A 14,776-nucleotide genomic window follows, 5' to 3' on the forward strand; every position below is an offset into this window, starting at 1 on the left:
AATTCATATAGCAATAGTAATCAATGTTTAAGGTTCAATATAAAAAAACGCACATATCTAGAAAATATATTTTAATACATCAATTCTCAACAGACATCCATGTTTGTTAATTAAAAATAAAAATACATGATAAACATCGTTGACGTCACACTTCACATATGACTACGAAGAATCTCAAATACCTAATAGCTATAGAATATTCTAGAATTCTAAAAATCTTACACCACTAGAGTTGTGGACACTTACCCTATGATATAAAAATAAAACTGAGCACAGAATATACAGCTATATTTTACAAAATAGGAATCGTGTCTTGAAGTAAACTTTCATTTCAATACAAGTGTCAGGGAATGTAAACTTTATGTCGAAAGAGATAAGATTCATTATTGCTTCGTAATACTCAGTATTGTGAAACAAGCTTTGTATCAAATATAGACTATCGCTTTCTACTTTTATCAGCGTCCATTAAGCAGGAAAGTTTGCCAGGTAGTCTACATCTTAAATGATGCGTATCCTTCAAGGCATTCCTTCTCCCTTATTAATATTTTAGAACAGAAGAGAAACTTGTGATATAACCTTTAGGACACAGTGATCTTTATAAACATCAATGATCAACCTTCTCTGAATCTTGTATTGAAACTGTAGGCCGTTTTTTTAAATACAACAGGTGGAACAATTCTTGAAAATAAATGTCCCATACTGTAATGTATGGTTATAATAAATTTAACAGCACGTCCACAACCTACATTCGACATCGAAATTTCTACACTTACAAATACGCTATTTACATTTGGCAAAACTTAATTTATTCATGGTGATATGCGCACGGCGTTGGAAACCAAATAGTCTGGATTTCCGTGTTGATATATTACAAACATATGCTTCAAATCACATTGTAGTTCGTTTTAGATATATGGTGCCTTAAATATACGTCGTGGAAGTTAATGGAGGAATTTACATATTATAGTCATAAATAAATCTTTACGACCGCAAGTTAGCAGAAATTAACATTATATAAAATACCGATAAACGGGCCATAGATAATCATTATATTTCATTATGGTCTTTTTGCAGTATGGCAATAATTGCTAAAAAAAATTATACTGACATAATAATTTACAAATATTATGACAGAAGCGAGATACACGAAACACGCGCTGGGCTATAGCCCAATTCAATACTATACATTCAGAAGTGAAACCTACTATAGAACTCTTCATTTACACCGCCCCCTCAATTCCATCTAGCGTATAACTCTCGAAGTAACAACAGATTAGCTAATAAAACGTAACTAACACAACGAGTATATAAACATATTTTGTACACAACGTAAAAGGCACAAATGCAAAGACACTAGTTAAAAAATATTGCTATTTCAAATATAATTTAAGCAAGACTAGGCTTTATATGGCAACAAATATTTAACATCTTACCAACAATTTATTACTGTACTATTTAAGGAATAGTACATGAAAGCTGTTTGAATAAAATACAGTCTTTCTATGTCTGGGGTTATGAAAACTAGGCAAGAAAATTAACTTTATTGTCATTTATTGCTGATTATTATTTATACTAACCCCATGTTAAAATATATAAAACAATTATCGATCTTGCAAAATTCGATTTAAAGTATAATATGATTTTAATTATTTCCAAATACGATTTATTTTTTCAAAAAAAACCAACAATCAATAAGCAGGAGCAAAAACCTTTTTTTTTTGACAGAATAATAATTATTCTGTCAAAAAAAAAAAGTTGTATTGTATTGTAATTGTATTGTTAAAATGTTATATTAATTATTAATATAACATTTTAACAATACAATTATTTTAGTATTTTTCACCCATGATCTCAACATGTCCTGTTATAAAGAAAAAATCAAATAGCTTCTAACATGCATATATTTTCCGATAATTTTGTGTTTAATATTTTTTCCGCCACTGTCTTTTAATAAAGCTGAAATGTAATTATGTTGTTCGTAGCAAAATAATAACGTTTCTATACTTGATCTATTGCAAAACATATTTGAGAAAAACAATTTTTATAATTTTTTTCCATGAAAATATGTAAAAATGAGTAAAAATAACTTGTAATATTCGTGACAACATAATTGGCACCAACGTTAATTTTCATTAAAAAAGCAACAACTAAAAATAAATTATGATAGTATAATTATTTAAACTTACATTTAACTTGTTTATAAATACTCGAAACTTAAATCTAACAAGGTGTAAAATTGGACATTTGTTTTAGTTAAATGTAGAAACAGATCGATATAACAAACATGTTTAGTGTGATACATTTTTCAACTAAAAAATATAAAATAATCTATTTTATTTTGTTTTTATGTTATAAGTGCAGTGGGGTATTTACGAACTTATTGTTAATAAAAAAAATATATTATTTCATATATTTGTAGACATACATAATCGCAAAATTCAAAATCAGGTTACAAGACAAAAAAAGGATTTATCAGTTATCACATTTCTGAATTCGTAATTGACCCAAAACACAATAAATGTCTTTATTTTCAAAACTAAATACATAATAATAATTACAACACATTTAACTAAATGTTATAATATTAATAAAACAAATCTGAATGCGCAGGAGTTACGTCAATAAAAATATTTACAAAAGTATGTAAACAAAATTAAATATTGGAGTAAATGATATAAATTTCACTTAAAAATGTAAAATAAATGTATAGGGGGACAAAATCTTTATAAAATATTTCATTATTATGTTATTATACAGTAAACATTTAAAGATATTTACAAAAAGAATAATTAAATAATTTTACTACGAAAAATAAAAGATTATAGAAGTTTCTAAAATTACCCTCAAATATTGTATCATTTTCTTACGTTCTCCCCTCCCCTCAGAAAATGCCTCACTTATAATTATGCCTACATTTTATCTCTATAAATCGAGGTTTGAAATGATTTTTCTCTGCTTTAAACCTACTTATGATATTTGATTCCACCTTATTCAATACCAATGATATTAAAATTCCTACGATATTGCAAACATTTTTATCCTTTCGCGTCTTTTCATCACTTTAATTGTGAACGATCTTTTTATCCACAATATCTAAACAACATCAGATGATAAATTGGGTCAATACTTTGTACACTGTCATTCATACTCATATTTTAAAATTAAATACAATTTTATCGTTGTTGATCTGGGCACTGTATATTTTAAAGTCAATAATTATTTTAAACAAAAAACTATAGTAGGTAACAATATACCGCAACTTTTCTAAGTTAAATCATATTCTTTTTAGTGTACAATACAGTGCCCCAATATTTATTTTATCGAAACTACAGGGAAATGTTATTTTACGACAATTTACATCACAATCACACCTACACACCAAAATTTTGTAAACATTGCCAAAGATTTGATATTTAATTGAAATTTCCTAGAGAATTAAAACAAAACAAACATTTTTCCAATTGTCCAGTGATACAGTAAAACTGAAACATTAATTTTAAAATAATTTTATGTTCTCTTTTAAAATTAAGGTTCCAAAGTGACTATCTAATTTTGTGAAATTATGAATTGTTAACATAGAAATTTCAATTGCTATTTGGCCATAGCAATGCTTAGGCCTTGAATTTAATATTTTTGAGAACAACTCTTATGCTATATATTTTCTTATGATATTTATCCACATTAGTAGATGTGTTCCCAACTTATGAAAGGACTTTGTGTACTCTTTGTATCACTGTCGCCAACTGTTTGTACCTTATTTCAAAAATATGTAGAATAGAGGAAAGAAGGACAATCTCTTTTAGAAGTTTTTGAGGATAATTGATATATTAAGCTCTACTGTAGAGGTAATTTTATAAAAGAATGCCATAATTATTATGGATTTCCTCTTCTGCTTGGTCATAAAGTTTTCCCGTCAGTTGTTTAATTAAATAAACATAATACATATCTTGCATAAATAGTGGTCTTATTGACAGGTCAGGCAAAAGTTTGAATACAGCAATCAATTTAAAACTCAATTTTCTACTTTGAACTGGCATTCACGCTTCAGTAGAGAGATTTTGGCTGCTTTATACTGCCTGCATCTGATCCCTATAAAGATTATCCCCATACCTCTACCCTACATACTCCGAAACCTAACCCTAAATCATTTCTCCCAGACTCACCATCAGAGCGTGATCAGCGGTAGATCCTCCACATTTAGCAGCGGTCAGCAGTTCTGTTCATTCAGTTCGTGTATAAGAAGTGGTGTGGTGTCTGTAAAGTTTGTGGTTGGTCTTTGTGCCGCGATTCGTTCAAGCACACAAGAGGCTGAGAGCCGGGCTTCGGCATCGTGATCCCAACACTCTTCCATTGTGTCGCAGAGGACAGACATACCCTGGAATTATTTGTTGATAAAGGTATGTTTTCTTGGTAAATATGACGAAGGAGGGTTGCTTGATGGTAAGCTATCACCAACGCCCATGGACATTTGCAGCTATCTATAATAGTTATGGGATAAAGACAAGGCAATTCTTCACGTGAATCGTTAACGTGAAAATCATTCATTGTATGTCTAAATGTATGTGCTATACGATTGAATAGAATTACTGTTATTGCGAACGGTTGGTAATTTTTTAGTAATATTAATTTCACAATGATTCTGAGAAAATATATGGAAGCGAAAACCTCGTACGCGAATTCTGATAAATTTAGAATATGATTACTATGGACAAGAGACGGTAAAAATTCATCTAGCAAAATATAGTCGGGCAAAAATTCATATCATTTTTAGAAACTTCACGTAATATTTTTACGCTAAAATAGTCTCAAATAGATGCTCTAAATGCATCGAGTTAACCCGATTGGATAACAATAGAACTTGAACTGGGTCGAATAGTTTCATTTATTAACATTATTGCTATGGACTGTTTAAAATCGTAAATGAACTGCAATGACTGTAAAGTATTTTAAATATCGATTTTGCTATTTTCGCAAGGAGCAAATTATCAAATCATCATTTATTTGCCAGAATGTAAGTTTTTACAGTTGGTCATTACTCATTAGTATGATTGGCAAGTAATTAAATCATTTGGAATTTGGTTTAGAAATAATCAAATAACCAAATAATGAAAAAATGCATGTGTGCCGAGCACACGTGTCAGAAGTGAAACTTCTTTGGAAAGATTCAAAGATACCAAAATCATCGCCTTACTCCATGACGTGACGGTATTGTGATACGCGACCTTGAAATTATGCTCCCAATGTGCCTAAAGAAGTTTACTTTTTTTACTTGTTTAGTTTACTGCAAAATACTCACGGGATGATCTCTCCACTGCGGCGGGATATGTGGTCTCATCTTTCTTTGCACAACCGTTTCTTGCATCTCTTCTAAGCCGGGATGCGAACCCACTTCCTCTTCTAGTGGGAGACGGTACTGCGCCGTCGGATCGATACGACCTTCTTCGCATCTGAAGGGGATATTTTTATTATTATTAGCTTAATTTAAAATATAGAACAGAATAACCGTAATAATTATTGTTAGCATTGAGATTTGATTCCAGAGTTAAAGCCATATTTTTCGTCATTTTTAAATCGTTATCAAGTTCAATATTAATGCTTATGAAATATACGTAAAATATGCCAATTATTGCTATGTTTTTTTAAGGAAGAAATTTTAGAAGAGAAATAAGGCCATTGATAATTTTTATTTCAATTCGGATTATACATCCATATTTTGTTAGAAAAGTCCTTATGACAATGAATAATATTATTAAAATTAATAATAAAAACACTCACCTCGAAGCAATCTCCCACAGCACGAGCGCGCACGCATACATATCTATCCTCAAGAACGCGTCCTTGGTAAAGTTAATAGCGCCATCTAGCACTTCAGGTGCCATATACCGCCTTGTACCAACTTGCCCATGCGCATCACCACACCCGTGCCCAGAGACAAATATCAACGCTAGACCGAAGTCAGCGATGCAAGCGCTTAAATCCGCTTTTAATAACACATTCTTGGATTTAAAGTCTCGATGTGCAATGGCCGGTTTCCCGCCGCCCTCTTCGTGCAAGTGAGCGAGCCCGCGGGCAACGCACGCTGCTATGCGCCACGCTTCTGACCAGGTTAGCGTGTGCGCTTTGAGGTAGTCGCATAGGGAGCCCTAAAAATTTTATGGGAATTAATTTGGATAGTACGAAAAATAGTAATAAAATTATAAGATGCATGTATTTTTTGTTGCTTATAGTTTATGCGTTTTTTGTTGCTAAACATTCATACAAATATGAGCGAAATACGTGTTTAAGGAAAATAGAAAAGATTTGTAATTCATCAGGCTCTTTCACAACATTTATGAACAGATCTTTCAACTACGCCTATATAGTATATTTACGTAGTAGGTATAACCTGGAATTAAGTCAAAAATAGAAAATGAAATATAACTCACCCTTTCATGATATTCAGTGATCAACCAATACTCCGCTTGCAAATTATCACCTTTCTTATCGACTCCTATATAGTGCAATATATCTGGATGATCCATTCGCGGCAGCCGATATATTTCCTGTTCCGCAACCCACGATTGCTTGTCCTGTAAGGGGAAGACTTTGACGGCGACGTCACGTTGGCCTAACTTCGCTCTCCACACTGCTCCGAACCTGCCTCTTGCCCGAACCTCACAAAGCGTCACTTGCCCTAGTAAGCTCACGCCTTCATTTTCCATACCAGCGCTCGCTGACGGCGGTCGAGATAGCGACGCCTCGCCATTTCCGAGCTCATCAAAAGATCCACCTTTACGTCTTCTGTACAACAAATAGCAACCAACAAGTACTGCAAACAGCAGGAATAACGGTGTCAAGGTGTACGCGATGACTGCTTTCGTGTCATCCTCCGCTGTTGGCAGAGGTGACGCAGGTACTCGTTGTGGTGGAATCTCAGTTTGTAGAGGCATACCGGCTTCTAGTCCCGGGAAAGTGGCGTTCTCATTGCACATATCACCTTCACAGCAGCAGTGGAGAAGAGGTAGTTTCATGTTGTGAAGGCGACAGTTTGCCGCACGGTCGTTGCACGCTACAGTGTCAAGGAAACATCCTTTGACTTTTACGGTTGCCGTGTTTGTTATATTGTCAAACTGCCATAGTGTAAAGCAGTGATTGCTCTTATCAGCCTCTATGGGCTGACACTCCTCTTTGACGATATTTGTTGGGACACATGTCGCGTCTTTGGACCTATCGCAAGGTTCAGGTAAAGTGTTATTGTAGAATTCACAATAACGTGTAGTGACACCTCCTTCTTTGGGCCGAGGTGGCAGGTTTTCCTCGCTTGGTGGTACTGCATGGATACCTACAGAATTAAAAGATATTGGAAATACAGGGTGTCTCAAAAGAAAGTTTATATTTTGTGAGTGAATAAAAAAAAGTAAGCGGTGTATTGAAAAAAATGTTTATTAATTATTAAAGTGCATAATATGGGAATTTATTTCATAAAATTAATATCGTCCAAATGCAGTCCATTGCGTTCAAGGCACTCATTTAATCGAACAGTAAAATGGACAAACAGTGGATGGATGATTGCCGTGAACGCAATGGACTGCATTTGGACAATATTATTTTTAAGAAATAAATTCCCATATTATGCACTTGAATAATTAATAAACATTTTTTTCAATACACCGCTTACTTTTTTTTATTCATCCACAAAATATAAACTTTCTTTTGAGAGACCTTGTATAATATTAGTTCCAATAATGCAAGGTATTAATAAACTATAATATATAAAAGGCATACAAAATAGTATTAATAAACTCATGCAAGCTTGTTCAAGACAAATTGGTTATACCTACATATATTTTTTTTTTATATTTGACAAAGTATAAATACAAGTAGAAGTTTACATAAATAAAAACTGAACATACTTTGAACAAAGAACTTAAATTACAGAAATATTTTTTTGTTTTAAACTGTTTCCTTAATATCCATAAGCAGAGCTAAGGCATCCTTTTAGTTTAATATGCTATCGCTTTTTCTGTCCCTATGTCCCTATGCATGCTTAAATCTTTAAAACTACGCACCGGATTAGGATGTGGTTTTTTGTAATAGATAGAGTGAATTCAAGAGGAAGGTTTTAGTATATAATTTATTAGGTTTTAGACAAAGCGGGCGAAGCCGCGGGCGGAAAGCTAGTCCTTTAATAATCTTTAATCCTTTAATAATTTTTATAATCTTTAGCAACAATACTATCCAGAGTAGCAGTTTAAGGGAAAAATAATACTTGCACTACAGAAAGCATGACACTGTTCTAGAATAAATTGAATTTATAATAGAAACTAATTTATAATAATTAGTTTTTCCATGCTAATAAATCATCGAGAATTGAACTACAATATAAACTTATTTTATAAACTGATTTTCTGTAAAATGTTCTACCATAGTTAAAAATAAATACAAAATTACTGTATCAGATACATTATTATCCCTGTGATATTATTATCTCTTATTGTAATATAAGACTATCCTTTGAAATTGATGACATAAACACGGATTGTTATTTGAGCATGTTGCACATGTTTTGAGTCAGCAGTAAATAATAGAGTATTTAGTAAACAATAAATGAAATTGTTGTAAGTAATATAGTTTTTTTTTTGGGGACAATTTTCACACACGTCACAATCTGATCCCATGCTAAGCTTCCGCTTGTGTTATGGAAACCAGATGGCTGATAAACATACAGATATAATTATAAATACTTATATAGATAATTAACACCCAGACACAGAGCAAACATCTATGTTCATCACACAAATATTTGTCCCGGGTGGGAATCAAATCCACGACCAGTGGCTTGGCAGGTAGTGTCAACCGGTCAGTCAAAGTTGTTTTTTAATGACAGAGTATTGATTACAAAATGTAATATTTTATATAAAAAAATTATTAGTAAAACCAAAACTGAAAACCGTTACAATCATTGTGTATTTTGTTTGGTTTGTAAAAAATAGATTAAAAAATATTATTGTTATTACTATTTACAGTAAAAATGTATGCATGTACAACTTTTTTAAGTTTAATGTAATAATAAGTATCCTGTAAAGAATAATTCATCAAATTTATACAGATACATACAATATATACAGATAAGAGTTATTAATCTTCAATCTTTGATAGACTGTAGAATGAATAAACAGTACTTGACAGATTGTTTATCTAGACATTCTAATGTAAATAACATGCAAAAACATATAATTATTAATGTGTTTTTTACGTTCATTTATTTATATCGAAGGATTTATCTGATGAGTTACCAAAATGCAATAAAACAGAGATGCTCACTTACCTAAGACAATCAGTGATATACAAAATATAATGTTAGAAGCCATTGTGTTTTGTGGCGCAGACGGGATCACCGCCGCCCGACTCGTCGCGACAATCCAATGTTATTTTTAAACACGGCCCCGACATCAAAAGTCTATTTAAGATTCCTACATAAGTACATGTCAATTCGTCAACCAAACAACGCACATCCCAACCATAAAAAGACAAAATGTCCACACAATTTACAATAGCACTATTAAACACTTGAATCTGTAGCTCTTAATTAAGTTATTGACTGTGATTCAATTTGTTTTTTAAAAATAATTTATCAAACAAGCAATCAAGTCACAAGCCAAAGCTTCCCTTTTTGACGTTTAAAGAGATGTGCCACATTCCTAACCTAAAACGGTTTCTATAATTACCGATTTTTATAAAAAGAAATCTGTTAATAATGAAGAAAGGTAATTGTAATAAATTGTGTTTTATATACTGTATATTATTTTCAAAATAATAAGAAGGATAATAAAAGGCTTATGCTAAATGTTGTGTGGCATTTTCATAATGCTGCTGATACACAAAACTCTTTTATACATGAGCATGACCTGTGAGCATGACCAACACAGATTTTATGCAACAGGTAAAGCATAATAAATATATTATAACTAAGGGTGAAGTACTTGTAACAAGGAATACAATAACCTGCAGTATGATAACCGTATACCTTCGTAGACAGGAAAACCTGTAGTTGTAGCTTGTGATTACAAATGTATAATACTGAACACATAATATTTAAAAACTGTATCAACTCATTATAAGGGCACCAGTTCAAATACTTTTGTACAAATAAATTATTAACAATTTACAAGTATTAATACCTAACATAACATAATTATTATGTAAAGGTAAAATGAAACAAAGATAAAATTTAGATAGGAATTCATGATTTATTTACCAGAAGCAATCAAAAAATACCTCACTGGTGTTAAATTTAATCTAACTTTATCACAGTCCATGGAATCTTTGAGTTTATTTTCTAAATATATTACACATGCTTTTGAATATTGATTTTTATTTTTCAGTTCAGTAATTTGTGACAAGAGGGAATCATTTTCATTTAAGTCTAAAAGTTGTCGCATTTGTGCATCTCCAAACGATTTAAATGGACATCCGCCCTCTGAGCATGAATTTCCAATATTCTGTATTTGGTCACAGTTCCGACATGAATAATTCTTCCTGCCCCCTTCTAACCCATACATATGTCTTATACCATAGAGGAGCTTTTTTTCGTCTCTCTCCCAATTATGACAACAACTGTGAGCATGAGCTTCTTTACTGTACTCCATCTTCCAAAACTCTATAGACTCATTCACAGGCATTCCAATATCTTTGAGGAATAAACTATAATTAAATCTTTGTTCATGGGATAGTCTATGCCGTTTTCTAAGCTGCAAATGCAGGTTTAACATGCACGGTGGAAACTTTTTGGATGCAAAATCAACTTCTTGACTAGATAAAGCATTTGGTGACGATAACTTGCCTCTACATATATTTCTTACTTTTGCTACAATTTCATTTATTCTTGGATCACAGGTCATATTGTTTAATTTAATGTCATACAATTTATGTTTTAAATTTCTACTAAATAATACAATTAAATATTCTTTCCATTGACTGCATGGTATTTTAGCCACACCATTAATTAGTTCTACTGTTCTTTTAGATATAAATTCCAAACAGTGAAGAAATCTTAATTCTATAGTGTAGGATTTACAATCTTCATTACATTCGCAGCTAAGATGATGTGATATGTGTTTTAAATAAATATGTTGACATACAACTTGTAATGGCTTTATAAAGCTTACGAATGCATTGTCGAGTTTTCTTATATTTTTCAATAATTTTCTTGCAAAACATCTGATATCGTAAGAAGTGGAAAGGGAATACAGTCGGTGTTTGAACAGAGCTACTTCAGTCTTCAATAAAAAGTTGTTTATGTCATTATTTCGTTCAAGGATAGCTGCTATACATAACGTAAAATGACCAACATTGTCATAAACGCTTCCTTCGATCACATATTCATTGTATTCAACTGGTGTATTCCTGAAGATAGTATTTAAGTACTCTAACCTGTTTGTGACAATAACTTCCAATTCATGAAAAGGTATTGACCCTTTTATTGGTGACAAATAAAAAAAAGACATTTCATTAAAATAATTTCATGTTCTATTCCAAATAAATTAACTACAAACAATTAGAATCTACAAATGTAAAGTAAACAGTAAAAAGCTGAGGTAAAAAGACAGTAAATAATATTAATATGTAAACAATGGTTGAAATACTTCATTTTTGTGACATAAATAAATCAAGATGACAAATGACGTTGACAATGAGAACTATGCTATATCACAGATTAGATACTAGCAAATACAGTTCCTTGAAAATACCTTCGCTACAATAACAAATTCTAGGTTACTAAATTATATCGTTGAAAATATTCTTAATCGCGTAAATTTAATAAATTATCATTTGGAAAACACTTTTCTTTTGTTTTATGACTTTCACACCCAACGACTGCACAATAATTATTAGACCGGACTCTCAGTGGAGTTTCGTTTGCAAAAATCGCGGACCTAAATCTGACTTCTGATATATATTGTATAGATCCCAGACATCCTATAGACAGATGTTGCCAACCAGTTTTGTGGTCCCCCTGCCCGCACCCCGGTAATGAAATATGGCATACAAAGAAAAAAATAAAAATTTCCAAAACATGCCGTGTGGGGTATCAAATGAAAGAGCTTATTGAGAAGATCACGAATATATAGCATACTATATACATTTCTTACACTTTCTCTAAGATTTTTTAGAAAATTTACGAAAATGGTCCATTTTTGAGTTAACTTTAAACCACTATAGATTGAAAACTCATGAATATATTTTTTAAATTATTATTTTAAATAATTAACAATAGTCCATTGTTTACGATTCAATATTTCGTACAGTGAAATAGTTGCATGGGGTAGTGGGGGGAGCATTCAAAGATGGCGAGTATATTTTCAAGTTCATATAGTATATAGTTATTTTCATCAAATCCACCACATAGCTCACTTATATTATATTACGAACTATTGAATCATAAACAATGGACTATTGTTAATTATTTAAAATAATAATTTAAAAAATATATTCATGAGTTTTCAATCTATAGTGGTTTAAAGTTAACTCAAAAATGGACCATTATCGTAAATTTTCTAAAAAATCTTAGAGAAAGTGTAAGAAATGTATATAGTATGCTATATATTCGTGATCTACTCAATAAGTTCTTTCATTTGATACCCCACACGGCATGTTTTGGAAATTTTTATTTTTTTCTTTGTATGCCATATTTAATTACCGGGGTGCGGGCAGGGGGACCACAAAACTGGTTGGCAACATCTGTCTATAGGATGTCTGGGATCTATACAATATATATCAGAAGTCAGATTTAGGTCCGCGATTTTTGCAAACGAACATCTCCTTGGAGCCTGCTCTATATGTTGTTTCGATAATATTTTGACGAGTAAACGCAAAAATAGTAATATTAAGACGTCGTATACTATTCTTTTAAATAATTTGGAAAATCCAAAAGTGCACGCCTCATAATTTTTTTTTAATAAATATTTATTAATTATTATTTTTGTTTATTTAATAACAATTAAACCACATCGAATCAGACCCTGAAAAATGAAAGGGTTCTATTCCTGAGCATACTCAAGCGTAAGAGAAAAAAAAAGACTCGATTAGTAAAGTATTTCGGTCGCTATCGTGTTAACAAGAAAAAGGATCCGCACATACAGACACACGGACGTCCAAGACAGAACTTTTTTAAACTGTTTTTTAACTAGTTTAAATAACAAAAATGACATCAAAAATATCATGAACGTTAAAAATAGTGTTTTTTCTTAATATGTGTGTGTATGTATTATCTTACAAGTGCAATGTATGATACATAAAGACATTTTAAGTTTGAAAAATCAGATGTTTTGCGCGAAGTGACAGTAGTACCCACCTCAACGCTTCGCTTATGAGGCGTGCAATAATTACCTTTAGTAAATCAATAGTAAACTATTGTTTTGAGTAGGTTATTTCATATTTGTTACACTTTTGAGTACTTAATAATTTGAATTTGATGATATTTGGTTTATAGCAAAGTTACATTGAATATGCATTGAACATTTGAACATCCTATTAATAGTTCATTGAGAATAGGAGGCACCATAGGTAGTTTGTTGTAAAAAATATTTATAAGGAAATAAATTAATATTGGTATACTCGTTATCACAGCTCGTTATGGATATTCACATTCAGACAGATAAAGTCCCTACATATTATATTTTAGGAATAACCTTGGATTTGCACAAATTTAAGCAATATAACAATATGTAATTATTTCATTAATTTCCTTATTTCCTGAAAAAACAAAATGTATTTAACTTAGACCTTGCTCGTTTAATTATCTTTTTTTCTTATTCGATATAATATAGCCTATCGATTAAACGGCGGATATTAAAACGAGGTTGTTAATTGTTTACATACTAACTAGTAACTACTAAACTTAAAATACATAATAATTATTATATACACAGAGGCTGAAGCGGCATACGCGTAAAAAACGTTCCGTTTCAAGTCAGCTAATTTAGTTTGCTTACGTTGTCGGTCACATTGCTAACTCTCTTCGGCTTTGGATTTAAATCTGCGATGTATAATATTCTTTCTTTGTCTAACGCGGAACGGCCAATTACTTGTTCTGTGGGAACGGCTTTATTTGCTTGTCTGTTCGCATATACAGCTTCTACGTCAGATTATATAATATTACTAGCTTTCCACCCGCAGCTTCGCCCGCGCAGTCAAAGAAAAACCCGCATAGTTCCCGTTCCCGTGGGATTTCCGGGATTAAACCTATCCTATTTCCCGGGATAAAAAGTAGCCTATGTCCTTTCTCGGATATCAAAATATCTCTAAACCAAATTTCATGCAAATTGGTTCAGTAGTTTTAAGGCGTGATTGAGTAACAGACAGACAGACAGAGTTACTTTCGCATTTATAATATTAAGTATAGATGTATTTTGAAATGAAACTTCTCTATCGGGGTTGGAAAAAAATTAAGTGTAACATTTTTTCGTTACGCGTGACATTTTTCCGTTACGCGCCATCTTTTTCTTATCCCTACCACGCGTGATTCGACATATTTCTGTAAAGTTGCATATATCTAGTAAATTATTTTTTGAAAAATAAGGTGAAAAGAAGTTTCACTTCTTACGTGTGTACTCAGTACTCTAGTACACGCACACATTTTTTTTATTTTTAAGCTACTAAGTAACGATTTTTAGGGACAAATGAAGTTATTGCTTTAGAGTTTAGAGAATACAATTTAAGCACATCAAAATCATATATCATGCATATAATATGTATCATATATTATGTAACTCTTCTATTTTGATTACCTATCGAA

The 14,776-nt window shown here is 31.7% G+C and overlaps 2 protein-coding genes across 2 annotated transcripts; both read right to left on the reverse strand.

Annotated features, from left to right (window-relative positions):
- Positions 1-56: 56 nt before the first annotated feature.
- Positions 57-9,648, reverse strand: LOC149908313 (receptor protein serine/threonine kinase put-like). Its single transcript, XM_090101727.1, has 5 exons — positions 9,308-9,648; positions 6,426-7,321; positions 5,776-6,143; positions 5,297-5,447; positions 57-4,375 (listed from the first exon to the last, which is right to left on the reverse strand). Exons 1-5 carry the CDS (start codon positions 9,348-9,350, stop codon positions 4,208-4,210), a joined length of 1,626 nt encoding a protein of 541 aa, XP_089957853.1. The 5' UTR covers positions 9,351-9,648; the 3' UTR covers positions 57-4,207.
- A 561-nt stretch (positions 9,649-10,209) lies between these two features.
- LOC149908314 (DNA primase large subunit-like) lies at positions 10,210-11,565 on the reverse strand. Its single transcript, XM_090102254.1, has one exon. The coding sequence runs from the start codon at positions 11,484-11,486 to the stop codon at positions 10,230-10,232; it is 1,257 nt and encodes a 418-aa protein (XP_089958380.1). The 5' UTR covers positions 11,487-11,565; the 3' UTR covers positions 10,210-10,229.
- Between the last annotated feature and the right edge of the window lie 3,211 nt (positions 11,566-14,776).

Source organism: Colias eurytheme, chromosome 5 (assembly GCF_061535395.1).
Source record: "Colias eurytheme isolate Ceu_HAF_F1 chromosome 5, ilColEury1 Martin Lab GWU primary, whole genome shotgun sequence".
Classification (NCBI taxonomy): Eukaryota; Metazoa; Arthropoda; class Insecta; order Lepidoptera; family Pieridae; genus Colias; species Colias eurytheme.

What these genes read in the sequence shown, in the direction of transcription:
- LOC149908313 (XM_090101727.1), bottom strand. Translation starts at nt 9,350, where the DNA reads ATGGCTTCTAACATTATATTTTGTATATCACTGATTGTCTTAG. An exon ending in TCACTGAATATCATGAAAGG is followed by an intron (nt 6,144 to 6,425) that starts GTGAGTTATATT and finishes TAAAATTTTTAG; the next exon opens with GGCTCCCTATGCGACTACCT. An exon ending in CTGTGGGAGATTGCTTCGAG is followed by an intron (nt 5,448 to 5,775) that starts GTGAGTGTTTTT and finishes TATCCCCTTCAG; the next exon opens with ATGCGAAGAAGGTCGTATCG.
- LOC149908314 (XM_090102254.1), bottom strand. Translation starts at nt 11,486, where the DNA reads ATGTCTTTTTTTTATTTGTCACCAATAAAAGGGTCAATACCTTTTCAT.